General features: G+C 36.8%; 1 protein-coding gene across 2 annotated transcripts in view; it reads right to left on the bottom strand.

Moving 5' to 3' along the window:
* The window catches only part of pc (pyruvate carboxylase), a 373,340-nt gene that overhangs the window by 23,587 nt on the left and 327,142 nt on the right, over positions 1 to 22,611 (bottom strand). For both annotated transcript variants that reach the window (XM_015373837.1, XM_015373838.1), the window contains exons 20-22: positions 20,656 to 20,813; positions 18,235 to 18,321; positions 6,449 to 6,628 (exon numbers count right to left, since the gene is read on the bottom strand). In XM_015373837.1, coding sequence (XP_015229323.1) covers positions 6,449 to 6,628; positions 18,235 to 18,321; positions 20,656 to 20,813 — 425 coding nt within the window. The remainder of the gene's footprint in view (positions 1 to 6,448; positions 6,629 to 18,234; positions 18,322 to 20,655; positions 20,814 to 22,611) is intronic.

The following is a 22,611-nucleotide window of genomic DNA, read 5'->3' as shown; positions in this document are numbered from 1 at the left end:
ACACATAACTGAGAGTGCGCCTTTTAGTCCGGTGCGCCTTATGGTCGTGAAAATACGGTACTTGAAAATTAAATCTGCACAAAGACAGAAATTGAATAGTAATATTTTAGACTAATATATTGTAGCAAATGAGAAAACATTTCAGTAACCATTCTGTATTTACCCTTTAAAAAATGGGCAAATGTAAATAGATTTACAGAGACTTTTTCAAGTAATTAGATGTAGCTCTACTTTTATTAGGCCATTGTAATACATGTGTTGACATCTTATCTATTTAAATATAGCTCTGGCTGCATGTTTGGTCATCCACTTATCCCTTCAATCAGATCCCCTGTTCCTGCTGTAGAAAATCCTCCCCATAGCATGATGCTGCTTTCACCATGTTGAAGAATTTAATAGCTTTTATTTCAGGTTTCCGACATGAAATTACACAAGGCTAGAGATCAGAGTAAAAACCAGTAAAATGTCAAAATCTACACATTTCTATTTATAAATCATTTGACTGCAGAATCTTTCCTTTGTTTTCACAGTTTTCAGAGTATATAATGACATTTTATCCAGTCTAAAGATCTTTTAAATGATTTTGAGTGTGCATTCTGTTTTATTCATGCTTTAATATAAAAAGGTATGTTTATTATCTTTTAACACTTTGAGATTTCTGTGAAAGAAGTTATTTACTATATAAATAAGCTACCCACTCAGTGTATTATCTGAAGGTTTAACTCACTCTCACACATGGAACCGCTTTCACGAGTACTATTGGTCCTCAACGTTCACTAGCAGTGTTAAAAGCACAATCTGTAAAACATTAAAACTCTATAATGATTAAGCAAAAAGTCTAGAATGAGAACTTGAGTTTTAACTAATTTTATAGGATCTTTCAAACACCTCAGCACCAGTTTTTAATATTACTAAAGCCATAATTTGGACTGGAACAGCCTTTAGACTCATGTTAGACATTTATGATTAGGTTGATGAATTTTTAAATGTAAAATAATGGAAATCAAAACAGATCGTTTACTATCCTCATTCATATACTTCAAACGAGTCAGATGTCTGGGTGTGAATCCCAGACGACTGCCCTGCATGTTTTAGATTTAATCTTCAATCCCCAGCCCATTTGTCAAGGTTTAAACAGTCAAAGGTTTTTTTAAATCCTTGATTCATTCAAAAATTAAACTGATTACACATATTTGCTAGTTTAGTTAATTTTGACAAATATTACTGCTAATTAACTAAATTCAGGTTTAAAAAATTTGAACATTGTGTTCCTGTAATTGACAACCCTGGGTCAGAAGATTATATGTATACTGTAGTTAAGCAGTTGATGGACCCTCTTATCAGTGAACTTCTAGACGGTGTCAGTGGCTGGACATGCTCAGATTGCTGCATACAAGCCTAATAATGGAAAATTTAGTGGAAGAAAAATGTCCACAAGCTGACTGACGTTAGATTATGGCTGAAACTAGTCCTGTTAAAGCCACCAGACAGAGTCCTTTTTAGGTCATTCACCATAATGTCTCCTTCCTTGTGGCAAAGTCACTGCATCATAAGGTTGCCTTATCTAAAGATAAATATTTGGACTGTTGCTCAGTGCTTCTGTAAAACGCCGAATCTGATGGCTGCTGTTAAGGCAACGATATAAACAGCTCAGCAGATTTAAAGGCTGCTCTCTGATCTACATACGCTATTATGCTTGAATTATATCACCATGTAAAGCTGTATTTCTATTTTAATTGCTGAAATAAATTCACTTCCTGATATCTGTTAATTATAGAGTTCTAGTTGTAAATATTGTCTCTAAAGTTTTTAAAGAGTGTTTCCAGGTAGAGACGAGAGTGAGGAACAAATCTCCATACAATTAATCTCTCTCCCTCAGTGTTGCCTGCAAGAATCAGCTTATAGCACACCTACGCATCTCTCTGTATGAGACGGCCTGAATTGGTTAAACAGAATCACTGCTAATCATCGCCCCGAGCTCGCATACTTTTGTTAATTTTGTGTAAGTAGTGCCATGTGTGTTTAGATAAAGACTCACACGATGCAGTCTCCTGGGTTGACACAGAGCAAGTGTGTGTTTGAATATCATTAAATAGTTGCTGTATCTTATCAGGCGCGTGTGTGTGTGTGTGTGTTTGTGTTCGCGCCTTGTGGAAATGTGCAGACAAAGGAGTCGGCGCAACACCATTAGTCACAGGGCGAGCAGTTCAAAGATAGCTGAGTCATTTGTGTTCGAGAGAGACACTTCAAAGATGGCAGGCTCACTGGAGTCCCTGCTCGTTAACGTCGTCTCCTCTGAGGACGTCTTCTGCCGAAACTCGCTGATTGTTCAAGTGTGGGACATGAACAGACAACAGTAGCGTGTGGGGACGGGTCTGTGTTAACAAATGAACCTCAAATTAAAAGGTATGTAAATCAGTCACAACCAATGCACCAAAAGATGAGCAGTCACAATCCGATTAATCTGAAACAAGCTGCTCCTTTCCTTAAATTGAAAACAAGTGAAATAAAAGAAAAAACAAACTGATTTAAGGTAAGGTAATCATTTAAACACATCAGGGGGATAACTTGCACTTTAAGGAAACTACGTGATATTGAAACGTTTGTTTACCTTATAGTTTAAGATTACTTGGAACAGAACAGTAATGTGTTAACAATAAATCAAGCTGCATGACAGGGTAAAATGCACAGAGGAAACTGGGAAAAAAGTATGAAATTTTAAAAATGATAAGTGCATTAATGGTAACAGCATGTGAACCCCTGAATATTAAGAGATTCAGCTGCAAGCAGTTAGCCTCTAGCAGGGAGAGGCACTGCATCAGCTTCCATGAAGCAATTATAAACATAACCGCATAAGGAGGCCCGGGAGAAGTAAACCTTCAAAAGAATTCAAAAAAATAATCTCAGGTATGTAGGTTTCAAATATCAAAGGCATATTTTACAATATCAAAATATACCATCAGTCATTAACATCAACAATTTGTTATTTAAGAAAACTTCATATACAAGAAATTTCATGCATTTATATGTGTTTGCATTGTTGATTGTAAGCAATTGTGGAAGATTTGGAGATATTCCTCCATGCCCACAATGCTTTAATTTCCTCAAACTAACATGGCTATGATAACTCCACCATACAGTGATTTAAACTCCTGAAATTTTTATTTATTACTTTTTTTTTTTATCTGCAGAGGTTTAAGTTCATACATAAACCCACTTCAGTTATGGGTTGAAGCTCAGTCTTGCTGTTTGTAACCATCAAACTTCTGATTTAGCCTGGATATTTGACAACTTTTCAATGCAGAGTTTAAAGTTGATTCATATCTTTGGTTTCCTGCCACTCATTTAGCTTTTAAATAAAGGCTATGAATCCTTAAACAAGGGCATTTCAGAGTCTTAATGATTTATCCAATTCAAAACCCTTTTTTGATTTGGGGTATAATTGCTGTCCTGACTGAATTCTCAGCTACGTTTCAATCTTCTGATCAGATCACCCACCCAGGAGCCAGCAAAGCTCTACCATGAACTGGTACTGATTAAAAAAAAAAAACTAGTGTCCATATTTATAATGGGATATTTGATGAAACACAAAGATCCTGCTTCAAAATACTGCTGTTAAGGTCAACTGAACTCTGTAGCTGTCCAGATTGTATTCTTTAAAGGTAAATGAAATTAAAAGTCTCTTTTTAAAGATCTCTGGCTATATAAACATACCCAAGGCCTTTCAGGAAAAAGTTTCAGCTTAAAAGGAGGAAAGTTTGAACCATTTGAAGACGATTGGAAGATGAATGCTTGGATAGATCAGTGAGGTTTTAAAACCTTAGTATTAAAGATGCTGTGTGGTTAATTTTACCAGGGATAAGTGGATGAAATGATAGAGGACGAATACCTCCAAGTTGTCCAACTTCCTCTCAAATTATGCAGTTGACATTTAAAACCTGAGAACAGTTATAGATTTGCAAAGGGAAAGTTATCTCAAATGCATATCAAAATGGTTTTAGAATGGTAATTATACGGTTGGCAACAGCGTTTTTAAGCGGCTGGCTAGCTCAAATGGTAAGTCACCTGCTCTGCAAACAGGAAGTCTGGGTAATGCTGATGCCAACTTTGGGGGAGTGAGGGTTGGGGAATCCAGAGGTTCTGAGTTCAAGCCCCACTCCCACAGACTGCCACTGAGCAAAGACCCTTTAACCCCACACTGCTCCTTGGGCGCCGCACAATGGCAGCGCACTGCTCCCCAAGGTGATTAGTTAAATGCAGAGAGTGAATTTCGTTGCTCTGTACTTGTGACAGTTTGACAATAAAACCCTGGCAAAAAAAAAAATGGGTGGAAACACACTGCAAGCACAAGTTTGATGCAAACTCCAAAATAAATTCAGTCAACTGCTACTATCACAAAAAAAGGAAGAAAATAGACACTGCTGCATTTACTGTACTGTATCAAAAAACAGCAAACTCTGTTCAAAAAACACACTAGCGAACTAAGGGAGATCAATTAACAAGTCTGACTGGACCGGACCCTTGGCAAAGACTAACAGTATGCCTAGAAGAAAGTGGGAGGGAAAGTTCATGTCTATTTTAAACACACTGCTATAATCTGGTCTGAAATTGCAGCATTTTTCTGTTGCATTATATTTTAATGAATTTTGGAGATTGGAAAAAAACAAATATTCTGGTATGTCCTCAAATAAAACACTACTGTAAATTGATATGATTACTTTATTTCCCCTCCCAGTAGGAATGGTTGAATATATGTTGGTTTTTCATGGTGACAAAAAAATTAGCCATTTACTGTAGTTGTGATCTGTTAAAGGAGACTGAGTTCGGCTTGGAATTGAATGAGTTTGAAAAGTGAATATTAAAAAAGATCTGGATTTGCTCACCCTTTATTTATAGAATTTATTCAAGTAGCTTGTTGTAAATTATTTCTGCCATGTAAAAAGAGTTGCTTGAATAATACATTAAAAGCAAAAAGCGAACATGACTCTTATGCTGATGTTAGTTTATAAACCTCCGACTGGAACTGTATAAATGAACTGGATAAAACCTTTTGTAAATGACCCACATTTCAACCTTTTATCGACGAGAGTAAAGAACTGGATGAATAAATGCCAAGGCCAGCTGATGACAGGAGTTAGTTTTACAAAGGCAAAGACAAAGAGAGCAATTAAATGTATGACTAACAATAAATAGACAGAAAAGTCCATAATGCAGCAATTTAGCAATGAATCAAAGAAAAAACAAACATGAAGCTGACAGTTCTGGTTATTAAAGTCTGTCAGTTTCTGTGGAGATGCAAGTGCTCATTGGCAGTGGGAAAGAAACTGGTGACATTTAAAAAGAGCAGGTATTGTCTTTCAGCAGATATTTCATATTTTACATACAGCTTAGTGTGTATGTAAGTGGGGATATCAACAGATTTTCTTCCTATAAAAACTGTTCCTTCCTCTAAATGTCACATTTTCTCAGATCTGTTGGACGGAGTTTAGAGCAGCGTGACACATTTCTCTTTTTTCATGTGTTCAGATTATACAAGTCTGCCAAAAAGACTTCTGGCTGATGGCCACTGATGTGCAGCACGAGTCTCTACCTGGCTTTGAGTAGACTCAAAGATAGAGGAACAGACAGGATTATGAAAGGAAAAGAGGACAACAAAAGCAGAGATTTGTCTCCATCTTTAATGTCCTCTAAACATCTGCCAGATGTAGGGAGATCTGGGAGGGTTTGTGTTTAGGGTTTTAATGGGTACAATTTGGTTGACATTTCTAAAACATTAGGCTAAAAATCATTTAACTAGATCAACATTCAGGTTGTTTTCAGTTAGATTCGTACTGCATAAAAGAAGTGATTATAAAATCAGAATGTGGACTTGACTGCTGGAACCATACAGTAGTCAAACCATAAACTACTCTTCTGCACCTACTATTCAGTACCACTGTGCTGTGAATATTGGGTTATATCTATGAGTATTTTAATCAAATATAGGCTTTAGTAGTTCTTTAGAGCAGGCAATTTTCAAGCATAATAGTGAAATATTTTGTGGAAGGAAAACGTGTTAAGATGTACAAACATCAGGCAGGGCACCAGCCGAACTTTGTGATATTTATGGTAATTCTGTATAAACTTATTTGATTGTTTCAACAAAACCATTTATTTTGGGGCTTTTATTAGTAGTGAGACAATGAAAATCAAAAGACTGATCTAAACGTAACTTAGCTATAATTAAACGTTATACAAGTTTTACTTTTTAAACACTTTAACTTTTTAAGGCTATTTTATGATTAATATTTAATTGTAGACTATGAGTAAATCACTCAATGACTTTGTTGTAAAACATGTCCTGAATCAGAATGCTTCTTTTCATTCACCTGATAGCAGGGGATGAAATGATAACTTCGGAAGTACCACGTTAAATGGAGTGAAATATGAATGAACACATTCACTGTACCTTGGATCTGAAGGGCTCAGGGAAACCACCATGAGGTATGCCGATGTATCCCTGCAGGAACTCAACCACAGACTGCGGGAAGGACAGCTCATCAGCTCTTTCCTCCACCTCTGCCCTGGTTAGGTTGTTCTGCACCATGAACTGAGCCAGATCTCCCACGATCTTTGAGGATGGAGTCACCTAGAAAAAAATATTTGATAAAGCAGCTTTTTAGTATTTAAAGCGTTTATTTAGCTAACGCACCCAAAGAAGACAAAGTAAAACAAAACACCTGCATACTGATTATCTATAGGTACACAAGAGCAAGGAGGTTTTGTTTGTATTTATCCATTTTAGAAGGGAAAGAACTTGTTAAAAAGAATTTCAGTAGAAACAAAGACCTGTTTAAATTTGGCATAGAAAGGTTTACTGCAAAATGTAGTTTGAGCATATTTAAGGAAGACCTTTGTAGGATTTCTAGATGTATATCCAAGACAACATGAGCAAGAAAATCTTGGGAAACCCTAATCATTCTTTACAGGTCACAGTGATGGCAGCAGGACCATGATCTGAGGATGTTTTTTCCTTGGAAAAAAAACTAGATGTTGCAATAAGGCTTAATGCTGGAGAGGAGTTAGTTAAAACCAGAGCTACTGTACTATCAAGAAGCACACAGGAATAAGTCTACAGTTGGAAAAATTAAATGTACAAAGAAATACTTAAAACGAAGCCTTTTGAGGTTGTGAGGAACTCAGAACTAATTCCTAACCCTGTTTTACAAAAATGTTTTCTTAGTAGTTGTTGCACTTTGGAGGACAGAACAGAGAAAAAGATTCCCTAAAGATTCCCTGAATAAGGAAGCTGTTTCTGTTTCTTAGACATAAGTTGACAAAACATCCTGAGTGAAACCTGAAGCACGCTCATCCCTCAGGGATTTCCACAATCCTTTGGGAATTAGGTGCTTGTTGAAGCGGGATACAAATAAATACTCCCTGATAAATTAGACAAGAGCGTACCTCCCTGCTACAAAACCTACAGCTTAGTTTGACTGGCGTTTGAAAAGATAATGATAGATTTTCCTCGCTGGCTGTTTGCAGGAAGGTTTAAGTGATTTAAATGGGCTGTTAAAACCCCTGAAGAACCCATTATACTGGTGAAAATAAGTAAAGTTAATACCTTAGTTTCTTTAAAATATAGAACAATGCTTTGTCTGGCTTTTTCCCAAAGCACTGCAAGTTTAAAATGTTTTTTTCATGTTAAATAAAATGTTCTAATAAACCTTCAGACATTGTGCTATGTGACCAACCTTCTGCTAGGGAAATGCTGGGCAGATCCAAATGATCTGCATCAGAGTCCCTAATTAAGCTCTGTTTGTGTCTTTGCAGTGATTTTATGTCAGTTTTTTTTCCTAGAAAACGCATCACAGCCTCAGTTTGCTTTAAAAATTCTAATTTCTAGTTAAATCATATGGTTTATGCACGGCTTTCAAAATTCTTAAGGCGCTTTTACACCAAACACAAAACCAGCAAGTGGAAAAAACAAAAACATTTGCCTGCTTCGGGTGCTTTTAGCTTGCTGACATTTTGCAGAAATTTGTCTGCAATTCAAACAGGAAGTGAATCTAATACTATCACTAAATGCCTTTCTTAAAAGACTTTGACCCTCAACTTTTTTGCTCTTGAAGACTCAACCCTCCACTTTCTAGCAGGTTTATTTTCTGCAGCCCAACTCCCAAATATTTATTGTTCCTGGATCAACAGTAAAATCAAAACATTTGATATTGGTGATGAATCAGCCACCTCTGTCATGGTGCAATACCAGCTGTGTATGGAAAAAATAAGGGAACCCTCCAATATCTGAGTAAAGATAAATATCCCAGCTTCTTTTAGAAGAAAAATCTAATCAAAGAACCAGAAATCTCCACACAGTTTCTATTATTTCAAAAATAAAAGGTCAAAGAAGCTTGTACTTTATTAAAACTCTTTACAATCTGCAGTTTGTCTGAAGATGAAGAATCCAAAGCACCCATTATTTACTGCTAACCAACAAAAATAATGTATGAAAACCTTAAATAGAAATGTGGCTGTTAAAGTTTATGAATATAAAAAGTGTATGAACATGGTGGAAAATAACGTGCAAGTATTCTAAGACCATAGTGATATTTTTGGCAAAGCAAAAGCCAACTCAATCTGAGAATGATCTTAATAACGTTGCACCCAACAGACCATCAATCCAAGTTATTGAAAATATAATTATGAGCAGATAATGGGGTTAGAAGAAAAATGTTGGGCTGTGAGTATGGAGGCAATTATAAGTTTCAGGAATCTGATCCTAAATGGTCCAGCTCTGTGGGATAATTCATAAAAATTTCTCTAGAAACCAGGATTTATTTTGGTTTCCAGTGGTTCTAAGAATCTAAGGGTAAATGGTATTTGTTAGATTATGTTATACATCTTTAATACATGTGGCAGTGCTTTACAACTTTTCACTGCAATAAGCCTAATATATTTAAAGACAACTGCAGTAACTGAGGTCTAAAAAATAAATTATCTGCATGTAAATAAGGATAAACATATGAAGGATTTTTTTAGCAGATGGATTATATCAAAACTTAGTTTGCCTTCAAAATTTTAAGTCGAATTATCCACTAGAAATGAGAAGCCAACTGAATAAAAACACCTCTTCAAATTAATTATTTGTATATCTATTTACTCCTGGAAGACTGAGCAGGCAGGGAAGCAGTGGCTTAGCTACAAAGCCTTTATCACTGCTTTAAAGCCCACATCTGAGCTAACATCCAAGGTGGGTGGGGACGGACACTACCCACCAGCCAGTACAGTACAGGCTACCACAGGGAATCTGGGAGCTAGTGATGGGAAGAAATCTTCAACCAAGAAACTATTGGACACCAGTATTCTCTACTGCCTCAGTGCTGGCAACTGAAGGATGACATTGATCTAGCTACACCTTAAACAAAATGTTTAAATAGATCCAAAGTGAAAAATTATCAATATGTGTTATGTAACCTATATGCACCAAGGCTGCTGAATAATTCCTGTCCATAGAGCAGCTGTAACATCATTTCCCAAACGTTGTTTAGGCAATTGATCTTAAGTGCTAAAGAAAAACCACCTCTTTAATCCTGTATGCTGCTTTAAGGCATCCTTACTGCAGGGTGCAGACCTAAACACAGAAGGTCTGAATCCACTCAAAAGTCAGATGCCATTGGTTTATAAAATACAGCAACAAAAAAGTTGAAAATATATATTTTAAAACCCTTCAGAGGTATTGGTGTTAAATAAATCAAGGTATATCAAATGCAGCTTTCTGCATTTGATATATGCAGAAAGCATGTATGAAATGCAGCTGGCCAGAATAAGTCACGTTCTTCCTGAATCCAAAGCACAGTCAGAAAAATTCACAAGTAATGAAATACAACTACAGTGCAATTAACAGTATGAATGCTTGCACACTCCCAGAAACCTCTACTGCTTAAGCAGAGCAGCTTATTTTTACAGAGGAATAGAAAGTTATTTATATTCTAGGACATTTTGGTGCAACAGCAGCAAATTTGCATTTTATGTAAAAAATTCTTTAATCTGTTCTTTATATACCTAAATGCATAAAGAACAGAATAAAAACTAAACACTGCTGCACAATAAGGGCAGAAAATACAGTAGTTTCCATAAATACTGTGCAGTTAAAAAAATTGCATAATGTAAAACTAGTTAATCTAACCTGCCATTTTAAAATAAAGGACAGTAAAATCAGCAGCCGAAGGATGAGATGTGGAAATTTCAGCAGTCAATGTATTTGATAGTAAAACATTTACTGGTAGATTTGATTAGCCCTTTTTTAAGCCCACTCTTCATCAGGATAAACCATATTGTGTGAAACAAATATAAGATCTATTGGAAACAGTGAACATTGTCCACAAAATAATCATAAAAATTGTAGAATTAAGTTTTCCAGTCACAGTAACATGGTTAAGTTTTTAAATTATAGAAAAGCTGGCAGGGCACGGTAGACAAAGCTACAAAAGACTCAACAACTGTCCTATAATACATACATTAGGAATTTAAACTGTATGAAGCAGGCCATCTAAACCAATTCACAAGTTTGGGGAATAATCACTACATAGACTTTAAAAAGAGCCCCCACACACCAAGCAGTTACAGAGCTGAACTACAGGAAAAGAAAACAATCAAGCCATCATTTGTGTCCATGCATGTTAACTATCAGGGACAATCCTAGTGCCATGAAATTTTAGTAAATTTTGTTGGTTTAAATCAGTGGTCCCCAAGCTACGGCCCACCCACCTCCACATTTGGTCCGGCCCCCTGAACAATACCAGAGAGTATTTTCATATAAGTGTATTTTTACATTTTTTTTTTTTTGTATTTGACAATAAAGTTGGACATTTGCAATAAAATGTTCCTTAATTATGAAGTTTTCTTATTAACTATTAGTAACTATTTCATACACACATAACGCGACAATGTTCCACCCTTTTGGTTTCTTTGCCCCTATCTGGCAACCCCCAGCAAAAAATCTTAAACCCGCCCATCTCAAAGAGATGATTAGGGCCATTCAAAAAAAATTATCTATTCAATGCTGACTTTCACAGAATTCTGATTTTAATCTCAGAACTCTGACTTAATTCTCAGAATTCTGAAGAAAAAGTCAGAATTCTGAGGAAAAAAAAGTCAGAATTGAATAGTCTTATTTTGAATGGCCCTAATCCTCTTCTGTAAAGAGAGAACGGAATAATGGCTAAAGAAAAATTGATTCAGAATGCAAGGCATTTAACCTGAATTGGACAAACAATTATTTTTTTGTTCAATGCAAAGAAAAGACTGTCTCATCTATCAAGAGGCGGTGGCGGTATTCAAAGAATATAACCTGCGGAGATACTATGAATCCCGTCATAAAGACATAAATCCAGACATAAATCCAGTCATAAATTTAGGCACTCTTGCAATTGTCAAAATTTTTCTGTTACAAACTGACACCGGCCCCCCATCAGAGAAGGGGAAAGTTATGAGGCCCTCACAGGGAAAGGTTTGGGGACCCCTGGTTTAAATGATCAGTCGACCCTTTGAAACAAGTGTTATTTTCCCTCTGAAGCTGCCATTTTGCAGAATTTCTTCTCAATTATTCAAACCTAGATAACCCAGTTCTTCTAAACAAGTTAGAACGATCACATAAAAAGGCTCTATATAACACATAATAGTTGAGCAACGTTTAGTGGCCTCAGTTTCTGTCACCCTGCCCCACCTCTATCTGCATCTCTCTGTAACCTACATTCCCCTTTCGGCATACTTGCATGACTCCACATTTCCAATATTACAAAGCCGCTACAGCAGCCGGGCAAAGAGACAGATTGCGTGCCTGTGTGGAAGAATGGTGGTGATATTGTGTGAGCTTGTATGCCTTTGCACCCTGTGTCAGTGTGCTTTGCTCAAATTTGCTTGGAAATGCAACTCTATCCAAACCCAGGCTCCCCTAATGGGTAAAGGATTATATCATTCAGAACTGCTAGTGTGTATCTGTCCGTGTGTGCGTGAGTCAAGAGGCAAATAAAACACACCGACAATAATGCAAGCCAACCAAGCCAGGAGTGGAGTGAAGGATGGTACCTGTCAGGAGGAGGAAGAATCGAGGAGTGATAATAAGAGGCTCTGAGGAGGAGAGGAGGAGGGGAGAATGATAGAAAGATTAGAGATACATAAAGGAAGTCTAATCGAAACGAGAGACGATGTGAGCAATTGATGAGGGAGGAGATAAAACTAGATGAAAATGGAGAGAAATGGCAAAGAGCCACAGAGAGAGGGAGGGAGAAATAAAAGGATGGACACAGATTAAGAAAGAAGCAAACAGACAGGAGCCGTCGACATCTGCAGCCCCACAGGCAATACAAGACGTGCTGCACCTCCAAGTATAACAGACTGTGTTAGAGAGGGTGCAGGTGAGTGAATACGTGCCTGTAATTGCAAAGGGAAAGTGACAGAAACACTGAGGCGGGCAAAAAAAAAAGACCTTTCAAAAACATACACAACTCACTTCGGCAAACTCAGATGGGGACAGATTTAACAGAGAAGTGGGGGGGGGGAGAGCAGAAGAAAGAAAAACAAGTGTAACAGAAGTTGGAGCACAACAGATAAATGGGGCCAAGGCTTAGGAGACAGAAAATCTCCAAACAACAGAGTCAGTGCCAATTAATCGCATCCTCTCCCCTATAATTCACCAAATGTTGCAGCATCGTTAGCTCTGTCAGAGATTATATTGTTGAAACGACGCCGGTAGGCATCTGTTCAGGTGTGTTTGGGCTGATATTCCTGCTGTTCAGCAAACACTTTCTAGCATAAATGATAAAGTAGCTAAAGAGCAAACAAAAAAAACAAAAAAAAAAATAGAAGTTTTTAAAATTACCCTCTGGCAAAGAGGGTCTTTAAGTGTGAGCTCCATACTGTTTAGGAAGCTACATTTTTAATAGTGCAGGCGGTGTGGTACAACACCCTGCATTCACAGTGGTTAGGATTCCAATGTGGAGCCTGGATAGATGGAGGGGTTAACAGACAGATTAATGATGGATGGATAACAGATGCACAATGGAAGGCTGGATGAATATGTGCAGACAACTGAATATAGGGTGGGTCAATGGATGGATTGAAAATCATGGATGAAAACCAGCAGATGGTTTACAGATGATGCATGGATGAATAATGGATAGAAGGATGTTGCGCAGATTAATGGATGCAACTTTTAGACAATGTTGAAAAATTAAAGATGAGAGAGAAAAAAAATCTTTTGTTGAAAATGTTCAGAGTTAAAAAATAAATCTGCAACCTGCAAGTAGCCTATGTTATAAATAGGCATGTTTAGCATTACTTTCTAATAGGACGATGTCTGGCAAACAAAAGATGGAGGAAGTAACGTTAACTGATGCTGGTAAAGATTCTTAGTCATCCAGGTCAATCCAAAAAAGTTAAAAAAAACTTGGAAAACAAAGTCCAGTGGATTGTTTTCTATTTTCTAAACATTTTGGAATAACATTAACTGATCTAGGAACTAAAATCTGTTTCAATGTGGCCAACCTATGATCATTTAAAATTCAACATGAATAAAGTCAGACCGATCTTTAGAACCAAATGTCTGTAGGAGGCCTTTACTACAAACAGCAGAAGATCCCCTGATCTCGCTCTGATGATTATATGCATTCAAAACTTCAACTAAAGTCTAACTTAATATGCAAAACTTTTCACTCTTAGATCAATGGATGCCCTCAGGAGCAGAAGCCCATCCGTTTCATGCTTCCAACCTCCGCATCCATCATCTTCATAGTTCGGTCAACCTTTTCTCCTCCCATTTGAAAGCTGTGCATTAAACCTCTGCTACTAATTATTGTCCCAAACTACTGTACATGCAAACTGTACGACTACTGCATCATTAACTGGATGGACTGAGTCCAATGGAAAACTCCTCACTGAGCTGATCAAAGCCCCTTTAATGCTGTCAGAGGCTGCAGAGTCTGATGATATTTTCACTCCCTTTATAATGAAATAAATCAAAGAATGTATGTTGTACAGCAACTCGATTCAAGTCATCTGCAAAAGCATGGCATTTAAAATGAGTAAAAGGGATGTGATTCATATTTTCTCATTTGTTCACATATAGTCACAAAACATGTGTATAACTTCAGGTTAATAAGAACAAAACTTAATACCCTTCTGCTAAATGTTAATAAAAACAAACTCCACCTGCAAGATTGTGACTTAACACTGTTTTAAGAGCCATCAGAATAAAAAAAATCCAAATAAAACAGCCGAAGTAGTACCCTTATTATGAAAGCCTAAAATTATTTATTTTGATAAACTGATGGTTTTGCCCATGCAACACTTCTGAGGCTCCAGTATATCCCGGAACTTCACACTTAACTAAGGGTGGAGGTTCATGGTGGGAAGATGCTCCACATTTGAGCAGCTAAAGAGCAGGACAACCATCCAAAGGATTGCAGGTTTAGGAATTTGCATTTGAATAAATCCATTAAGTCCAACAAAATAAGGGCAATTAAAAACATGTAAAGTGTTAGAAAAAGTTAAATATTATGCACAGCTTTAATTGCAACAAGAATGTACAATGACAATGCTGTTAAAAAGTAGCTTTTTAAATTTAAAACTGCTATCAGGTAGCTGCAACCTGTTGATTAGATCACCACAAGACGCACAATGAATTGTCTCATGTAGACTTGTTGGGTAACTCGCATGATAAACAGATTCTTAAAGACACAGCAAAAAGGGACAAATTAGATTTTTTTTTAAGGCTTCAAATTGATTAAAATTATTTTAGTGAAGGTTAAATAATACGCAGTTTCTAAAGTTAAAAATAACAGAACAATTGTTCTGCTTAGGGATATAAACAAATACTTAGCTTATGATTATAGTTAATTGATTTTAGATAAAAATGTTATCCTTCTGATTAATGATGTCAATTTAGGATTTTCTTTCAGTGTTGGTACCGTCCACTAGAGGGCACCACTGTTCATTCTCAATAGGAGCCTTACTGGAATTTGCAAGAAGTAATGTTAGAGCAGAAATCTGAATAAATCCCAAATCTAATTTGGGATTGTTTACACAGTAATGGTGACAAGGATGCAAGTTATGGCCTAAATAGCGTCTATTTAGTCCTCCTACAAGACGACGCAGCACAGCTAGCCTGTTGCGTTCAAAAAGTTTGGATGTGATGATAAAAAAGTGGATGGCATTGTGCAAAACATTGTTAACATGATCGAGGAGACATGCTAAGCGTTTTAAGCACAGATGGGGAATGCTCGTCTGTAATGTATCTCATGAAGCCAAGTTTTAACATTCCTCTTAGGGCAACCAAACCACAGGTTTAAAGGTGCTGCTAAAAGCACAGAGTCCATCCAGCACCAATTTCTGGATTAAACCAAAACCAGGGAGCTATGTCACAGCTGGCGTCCAGTTCATTGAAACAAAGTGGCAACAGCCTGACAGTATGTCAGAGCGACATATTCTATCATTTAATGATGGCTTTCCATCCCTGTACATAAAAATCATAGGTGTTTTACGCATTTGATCTGTTTTATTCAGTAATCCTATGCGTTTGTGTTTCATCATTTTACAATGTCTACTTTAATACTGTTTAAAAAATATATTTTTTGCTCATTCTTCCAGCAATTAATACAGCTGGTAAAATAAATAGTTTAAATATAATGATGTACTATTTTTTTATTTCAGCATATCGTAAAACAAAAAATATTCAATGTTTAATTGTAAAGAGCCTCTTGACATAAAAAGAAAATGGCCACTTACAGTAATAATTTTAATTCCATTCATCCTTAACTTGCATCCCTGATTATATTGGTTATAAGTAGAATCATGCCTACTGTTACACAAAGTGATGGATAACTAAAACTGTATTTACGGTATTTTTCAGGTTTACTTTTAGAAGAATAACTTAGAAAATAGGGTGTATATTAAAAAGGTATTTGTCTGCATTTACAAGTAAAATATCTTGATATACCTTTATCTTAATTTGCATGATGACAGCTAATTACCAACCTAACTATTCATCTTCCACAGGGTTTATAGACGTGTCCATACATGGATGAAAAGATTAGATTTAGATCTGGGCTCCATTTCATCCCAAAGCTGTTTTATAGGGTCATGAAACACCTTGTTGACGATTAAAATTTCTTTAAAAAAGCTTATTTTTTCTTTAGTATAGTGGAGTATTTCGATAGAAAAGTTTTGCAAATAAAGTCCTTTGACCATTCCAACGCTTCACTGGCAGTTTCAAAGTTTTAGGGCTTTTGCCTTATAGGGTATGCAGCGGATGGTGTGAATACTGCCAGCACATTATGTGGCCTGTCCTCTTTACGTCTACATCTTGTAAGCAAGCTCCTTCACTCTTATAGACAACCTGACAGTGTGAGAGACACAGCCATTGTCAAGCAGGGTACAACAGAGAGCATCCCAGCACCCGCAGGCGCATGGAGCCAACATTGGCTTGTGCAGTGAAGCCCACAGAGTCTTAATTGAATTGATAGGGAACATGGAGAGGGAGCGGGAAAGTCAGGGAGAGAAGTGGTGAGGAAAACAGAGCTGGAACGTAGAGGGAGGGGACCAGAGACCAAGAAACTGAGGGGAAAACAGAGACAAGAATCTAAAAATAGAAGGAGACAAGGAGGTGGTAGATTAATAAACAGCTGACTGAGAAACAAACATTTGCAACCAAATAAGAGAAAAGAAACCAGGAAGGTTTGATAAATAGTGCAGAGGAAAAATAATTAGAATGTGAACTCGGTGAAAGAGGAATGAATCTATTACCAGGGTGTGATGGTAAATAATGAAGGAAAACAAAGGGTTTAATGAAAGATAATGAGAAACAGACAAGCAGGCAGGAGGTAAATTCTTGGAGCAAATCAAACTGTTGAATGGATAATAGAGCTTCTCCCCATGACTACAATTAATGTTTTCTCCAAGTCATCAAACTGTAGGATGGAAATGGACAAAACATGAACTGGCCTTTACAAAGCTACTAAAAGTAAAGTCTATGTTTGGTTGGATTTCCAGATTAGGTTATCTTTAAACGATGGCTGAACAAATACGGGCACTGACAAAAGATTGGAGATTAAAAAAAAAAAAAGCATTATAACCAGCTTCAGCTTCTAAGGCAAGTCTTTAGACAGTGAGTACATTTTAGTGTTGAACATGCTAGTTAATATTCCTCTACTAGACCAATATGATAATGGAATAGTGAATAAAAGACAAACATTAAAAAAAGCGGATTTAAAAAAAAAATTTTTTACACTTCCTGTGGAGTTTTATAGGGGGTTCTAAGACAGAAACTAATCATGTTTAGGGGTCATAGCCTAATAAATATCCTGACATATTTACACAGATGAACCAATCATTCAATAAAAATCAGGGCAAGACAAATTCACATCAACTAGCCCTGGAAGAGTGAAAAGTTTAGAGCTGAAAAAATAATTTGTAACCTATTCATTAAATACTACAAACTAATAATGCTTACATTTTCTGTCAACGCATCCACCAGCTGCATTAAATGTAAGTCTATTTAAAAGCAGAAAACCAAAAGAGATTATGGAAATATAGAAAATGCCGATTGGTTTTTCTTCACAGTTATGCAACTCTTTGTTGTAAATATCCTGGGTAGGGATCATATCAAGCTCTTAATGCCTGTTGAAGCTTGTAGACTGCATGCTGCTAACTTCTGTTTTGCCACGCTTTAAAAAGTGAGAAATCTGGATGTTCCTGCAGGCTGAGACAACAGAACAAGTCTTCTCCAGACAGGAACTGTACTTTCTTTTAATCGCTACCTTTATTCCACCAAAATTTGCCTTCAGTAGATGTGAGCTGAAGTTAAAATTAAAGAGATGAACTCAACTTTGTCGTACAAACAGTTGTTCAGATACAGTAAATGTGATAGATACCAGAAGAAGGCTGTTAAACAAACAAAGCAGTAATTATTGCAAAGGAAACTGTTATGGAGGTGAGCAAAATCAACCAGCCTTAGTCATGGAGGAAAAATATGCTTCAAACAGCTGTGATGGATGCAGATCTATTTTTTCCACTCTGTATGAGATGTAGGCAAACACCTTTACGCAAACAAAGCAAATCTGAAAATCCTAAACAGGATTTTTTGAATAACTTAAATGGAAAAAAATTGTCTCCAACCAAGCTATACACCCCAACCAGGATCATTACATGCATGTTTACCATTATGTTGGTGCTGCCTGGAGTTTTGTTTTCATATCTCACCTTAATGAGGTCTCCTAGTAGTTTGTTTGCTTCAGTGTAAGCCTTCTTCACCTCCTTGAACTTATTTCCCAGCCCCATACTGTGAGCCTGCAAAGAGAAAAAAAAACAAAACAGCAGGAATGAGCAGTACATACCATATTTTTATTTTCCTCTCTCTAAATGTATGAGATCCATAATTTATTTGTCCAATTGGTATCTTGCTGATGCAGCATAAGAACCATTAATTAGCACGCATACTATTACACAAAGTGATTTGTAACAGAAAAAGCAGAGATGGATGCATTTTCGTTGATTCATTTTCAAAGGTATACGCTATAGGAAAATAAATCTTATGGAAAAAAATGTGCAGTTACTGCTAAAAAAAAAAAAGAAAATTTAAGCAATTTGGTCAGCCATTGTCTTGTGCTAAAGAGATTGAGCCTCAGACGCTTAAGATGTTGAAATGTTTTCATGACCCCATGCTTAAATGGAATTAATGAAAAAACCTGCCAATACATGTCTTGGTCCTTCAAATATTAATTATCTTTGTTAAGTTCAAAGGCCATGATAGCATTTTTCTGTTGGTGAAAATATAATATTTGTATAATATTAAAGGAATAGTACACCCAAAACATGATTAGCCTTCATTTTCTACTCACCCCCATGCTGAACAACACTCTGGAGTACTTTTTTGATATCTCAAATGCATCTGGAGATCTGGGAGGCTTCTTGCTGTCTGCTGACATTCAAATAATGGAGGTCTATGGTGCCCGAGGCAGAAAGGTCCATAAAAGTCCACAAAAAACGTGTCAATATTCCTCCATACTGCTCGTCCAATGTATTCCAAGTGTCCTGAGTGGGTAGCATCCAGAATTTACTCGAAACGAAGTCATTTAGAAGGTTTTTAGAGCATAAACAGTAGTGTATAGGATTTCCTGAAAGCGCGCACATGCGCGTTCACGCCGCTACGGAAGCCGGCAGACCAAACCAGATGAAAGTGCGCATTCAGCGTCTGCTCTGCCAATAATGCAAGCGTAGAAGAAGAAATGTGCTGTTTACCTGTGCAAAGAAAGAAACAACGAAAGAAAAATGTCTGAGGACTTCAGTGTTGAGGAAGAGCATGAGTTCTTTGCCGAGCTGAATGCGCTGGCTTGGTCTGCCGGCTTCCGTAGCGTCGTGATCGCGCAGGTACGCGCTTTCAGGAAATCCTATACACTACTGTTTATGCTCTAAAAACATTCTAAATGACTTCGTTTCGAGTAAATTCTGGACGCTACCCACTCAGGACACTTGGAATACATTGGACGAGCAGTATGGAGGAATATTGACACGTTTTTTGTGGACTTTTATGTACCTTTCTGTCTCTGGCACCATAGACCTCCATTATTTGAATGTCAGCAGACAGCAAGAAGCCTCCCAGATCTCCAGATGCATTTGAGATATCAAAAAAGTACTCCAGGGTGTTGTTCAGCATGGGGGTGAGTAGAAAATGAAGGCTAATCATGTTTTGGGTGTACTATTCCTTTAAATAGCCAGCATGTATTAAGTCTGCCTCTGATTGGCTGATCATGACGGCTCATCACAGCTCCATCTCTGAAAGCTACAGCTTTTGGATAGCTGCTTGTCTTCTGACTGAAGATGGAAAAGAACCATTCTGTCAATGAGACCCGGTAATCTCGATGTTTGGTTGGGATTTGGTTCTATATTTCCTTTGTCTGCTTTCCTTAGTTCCAAAAATTTTAGGGCTTTTTTTTAGGAAAATAAATTAAGGATTTTTCTTCTTGATCGTCGAACCAAGCTCAGTATTTTAAGGGCATTTCTTGTCTCACCCTACCAAGTCCAAAATTTTAAGCACTGAACAGTAAAGACATCCAAATAAGTCAAAAGAGATTTCTTCACACAGAGTCGCCTTAAAATCGAAGGAGAAAAAACCCAATTTTTCTCCATTTGGTGTAGAGAGAACAAAAAACAAGACATCTGCTTCTAGCCAATAACTGACCATCTTTTCCTGTTCCATCAGATGTATTCTGGTTCTGGTCACAGATCAAAGATGTTTCCCTACCCTGGTTTTTTCCTCTCCAGAATAAAGTAATAAATCTCAAAATAAGGTCACAATTCTTTGTTTAAACCCATGAGAGACCAGGAAGATTAAAATAAGAGTAAGAGAGGGAGATTAAGAGTAAAATTAGCTCAGCATCTTCTTTGTCTTGTTTTTTTTTTTTGCATTGTTGTTTCTTTTTTTTGACTAGAAAAATAGGCCAAAACATATAGCACAAGCATCATTAAATATACTTCCAGCTGTCCAACCAACATACTCTTAGTAATAAGATAAAAGAGTTGATGGAAAATCAACTTAACGGGTTATCTATTAAAAAGCACCCAAACAAAAATGGTTTCCAAGTTAATAAAACAGAGGATAGATGCTACAGCAGCTATGCGTACCTGGAAGTGTAGGTTAGTGTACTGTCCTCCGGGTATCTCGTTCTCATAGACATCAGCGTTTCCTGATTTCATGGTGGCAGTGCAGTCGAATGGCGCGTACAGGCCTCTGGTGACTTCCCAGTACTCGCTGTAGTCGAACACCTTCTCCAGAGCAATGCCTGCAAAACAAGACAGCAAATCAATGAACAGTGCACAGCTCTGTATAATTTTGAAATATTCACCAATAGGCACCCGTAAACTCGTCTGCAAAACTGTGATGGAAGAGGCAGTTTGTGGTTAAAATCCAATACAAAACTTTATGCTTTATTTTCTTTATGCTGACCAGAGAGGAGTTGTATTCAAATCTTTGCACACTGACAGTTTTTACATTTCTCTGATCAATTATGCAAAATTAAAAACCAAACACTTTTTAACGGTGTTAATAATTTATAGGAAATACTCATTTATTACCCATATTACAATGTGACATTTGGAATATTGTGTTAATAATGCAGCTTGTCATTTATCAGAGCTGATGAAGATATTTGCCATCTCACAACATCTGCCAGCTGAGGAAATAAATAATTTCACAATAAAAGCATAAAATCACTATGTTTTTAAAGGTTACATATATATAAGCAAGCAATTAATATCACGGAGGTTCTATACAAGGTGTATCTGGTTTCTGAGATGCAATATATCACGGTTCCATGATCCCCCTTTCACATCTTGATTATGTGACATATTTGATTTCTTGTTCTTATCAGCCCAAGCTTAAAAAGCTGATCTGTATTCTAGTCTAGTCACCCTGATATTTAGTGAAGCATCTGTTTCTCCTTTGTGAGACATCCTTCTGTCAGTTGTTTACCTTTAATTGGAGAAAAACAGCCTCAGTGCTGAAGCACAAATGGCTCCGCTACCGTTTTTTTTTGCAAACGGGGGTAAAAATGGGACAAAACCAGCAAACCTGTTGTGACAGACTGACAAGGTTGTACATTTAAATTAGGAATAGAAACAGCAAAGTGTTTCTGAGCCTAAATTGTGGTCTCTGAAGGAATTGAGCTACTGCGATATTAATGTGAAATTAATGTGCGTGTAGCTGCTCCTCAAACTCAGCTGTCTACCAAGCTGGTGGGTAATTGGGTCCATTTGCTTCTCTGCTTGCAAACACACGATTCTCACAGCTTTCCTTTAAGCTTCTAGAGTAAAACTGCAGCTGCTCCTTTAAACTGGGAAGGAACCTCATGATCAGAATGTCAGCAGCAATCTCTACAGAGAACACCACATTTCTACAAAGCAATCAGTAAAATAATTAGTAATCATTTCATAGCCTCAGATTATGGACATGAATCTAGATTTTCATTATGTTACCAGGACAGTTAGTGCAACATGCAAGGAAGATTTCCATTTCCACTGTTGCTGCGTGCATGCTTGGTGTGAGGCGTTTAGGCCAAGGCCACACAACACAGGCAAATGTTCACAACATGCTCAAAGAGATCAGGATTCTGTAGTCAATGCAATCAGCTGGTTTTGCTTAGGAAATATTCAACAAGTGTTTAGGTGTGGTTTTGTTCAATTGTCTCTAAAATGCCTTGATACTATCTGAGTTGTGAGTCAGCCCTAAAAAATAAACTAAATTAAAATGAATTAAGTGTGAAAAGTAGTAAATTATAAGGGCAGTGGAAAAGTTGTTTACAGGGGGACAAACGTCTGCATAACTTTTAAAGCAGGCGATGAGATTAAACCAAAGAAATTAGCAGAATAAAATGAGAAAATACTAGAATCTGAAGTAATGTAGTGAGATAACATTTTAAACTAAGGAAAAATAGGGTGCTTTTAAAAAGGTGCAATAAATGTAAATTTCAATGAAAATCTAATTTATACAATCATAAGGTGTACTTTTTCCTATGCATTTATAATGTTGAAATCAAAGGTTTATATAACCAAATATATATAGTAAACAATGGAAGTTTTCTT

Source organism: Cyprinodon variegatus, unplaced genomic scaffold (assembly GCF_000732505.1).
Source record: "Cyprinodon variegatus isolate N-32 unplaced genomic scaffold, C_variegatus-1.0 Scaffold93, whole genome shotgun sequence".
In the NCBI taxonomy this organism is placed as follows: domain Eukaryota; kingdom Metazoa; phylum Chordata; class Actinopteri; order Cyprinodontiformes; family Cyprinodontidae; genus Cyprinodon; species Cyprinodon variegatus.
Note: the sequence above shows the minus strand (reverse complement) of the source record. Positions and strands in the feature narration are given on the sequence as shown.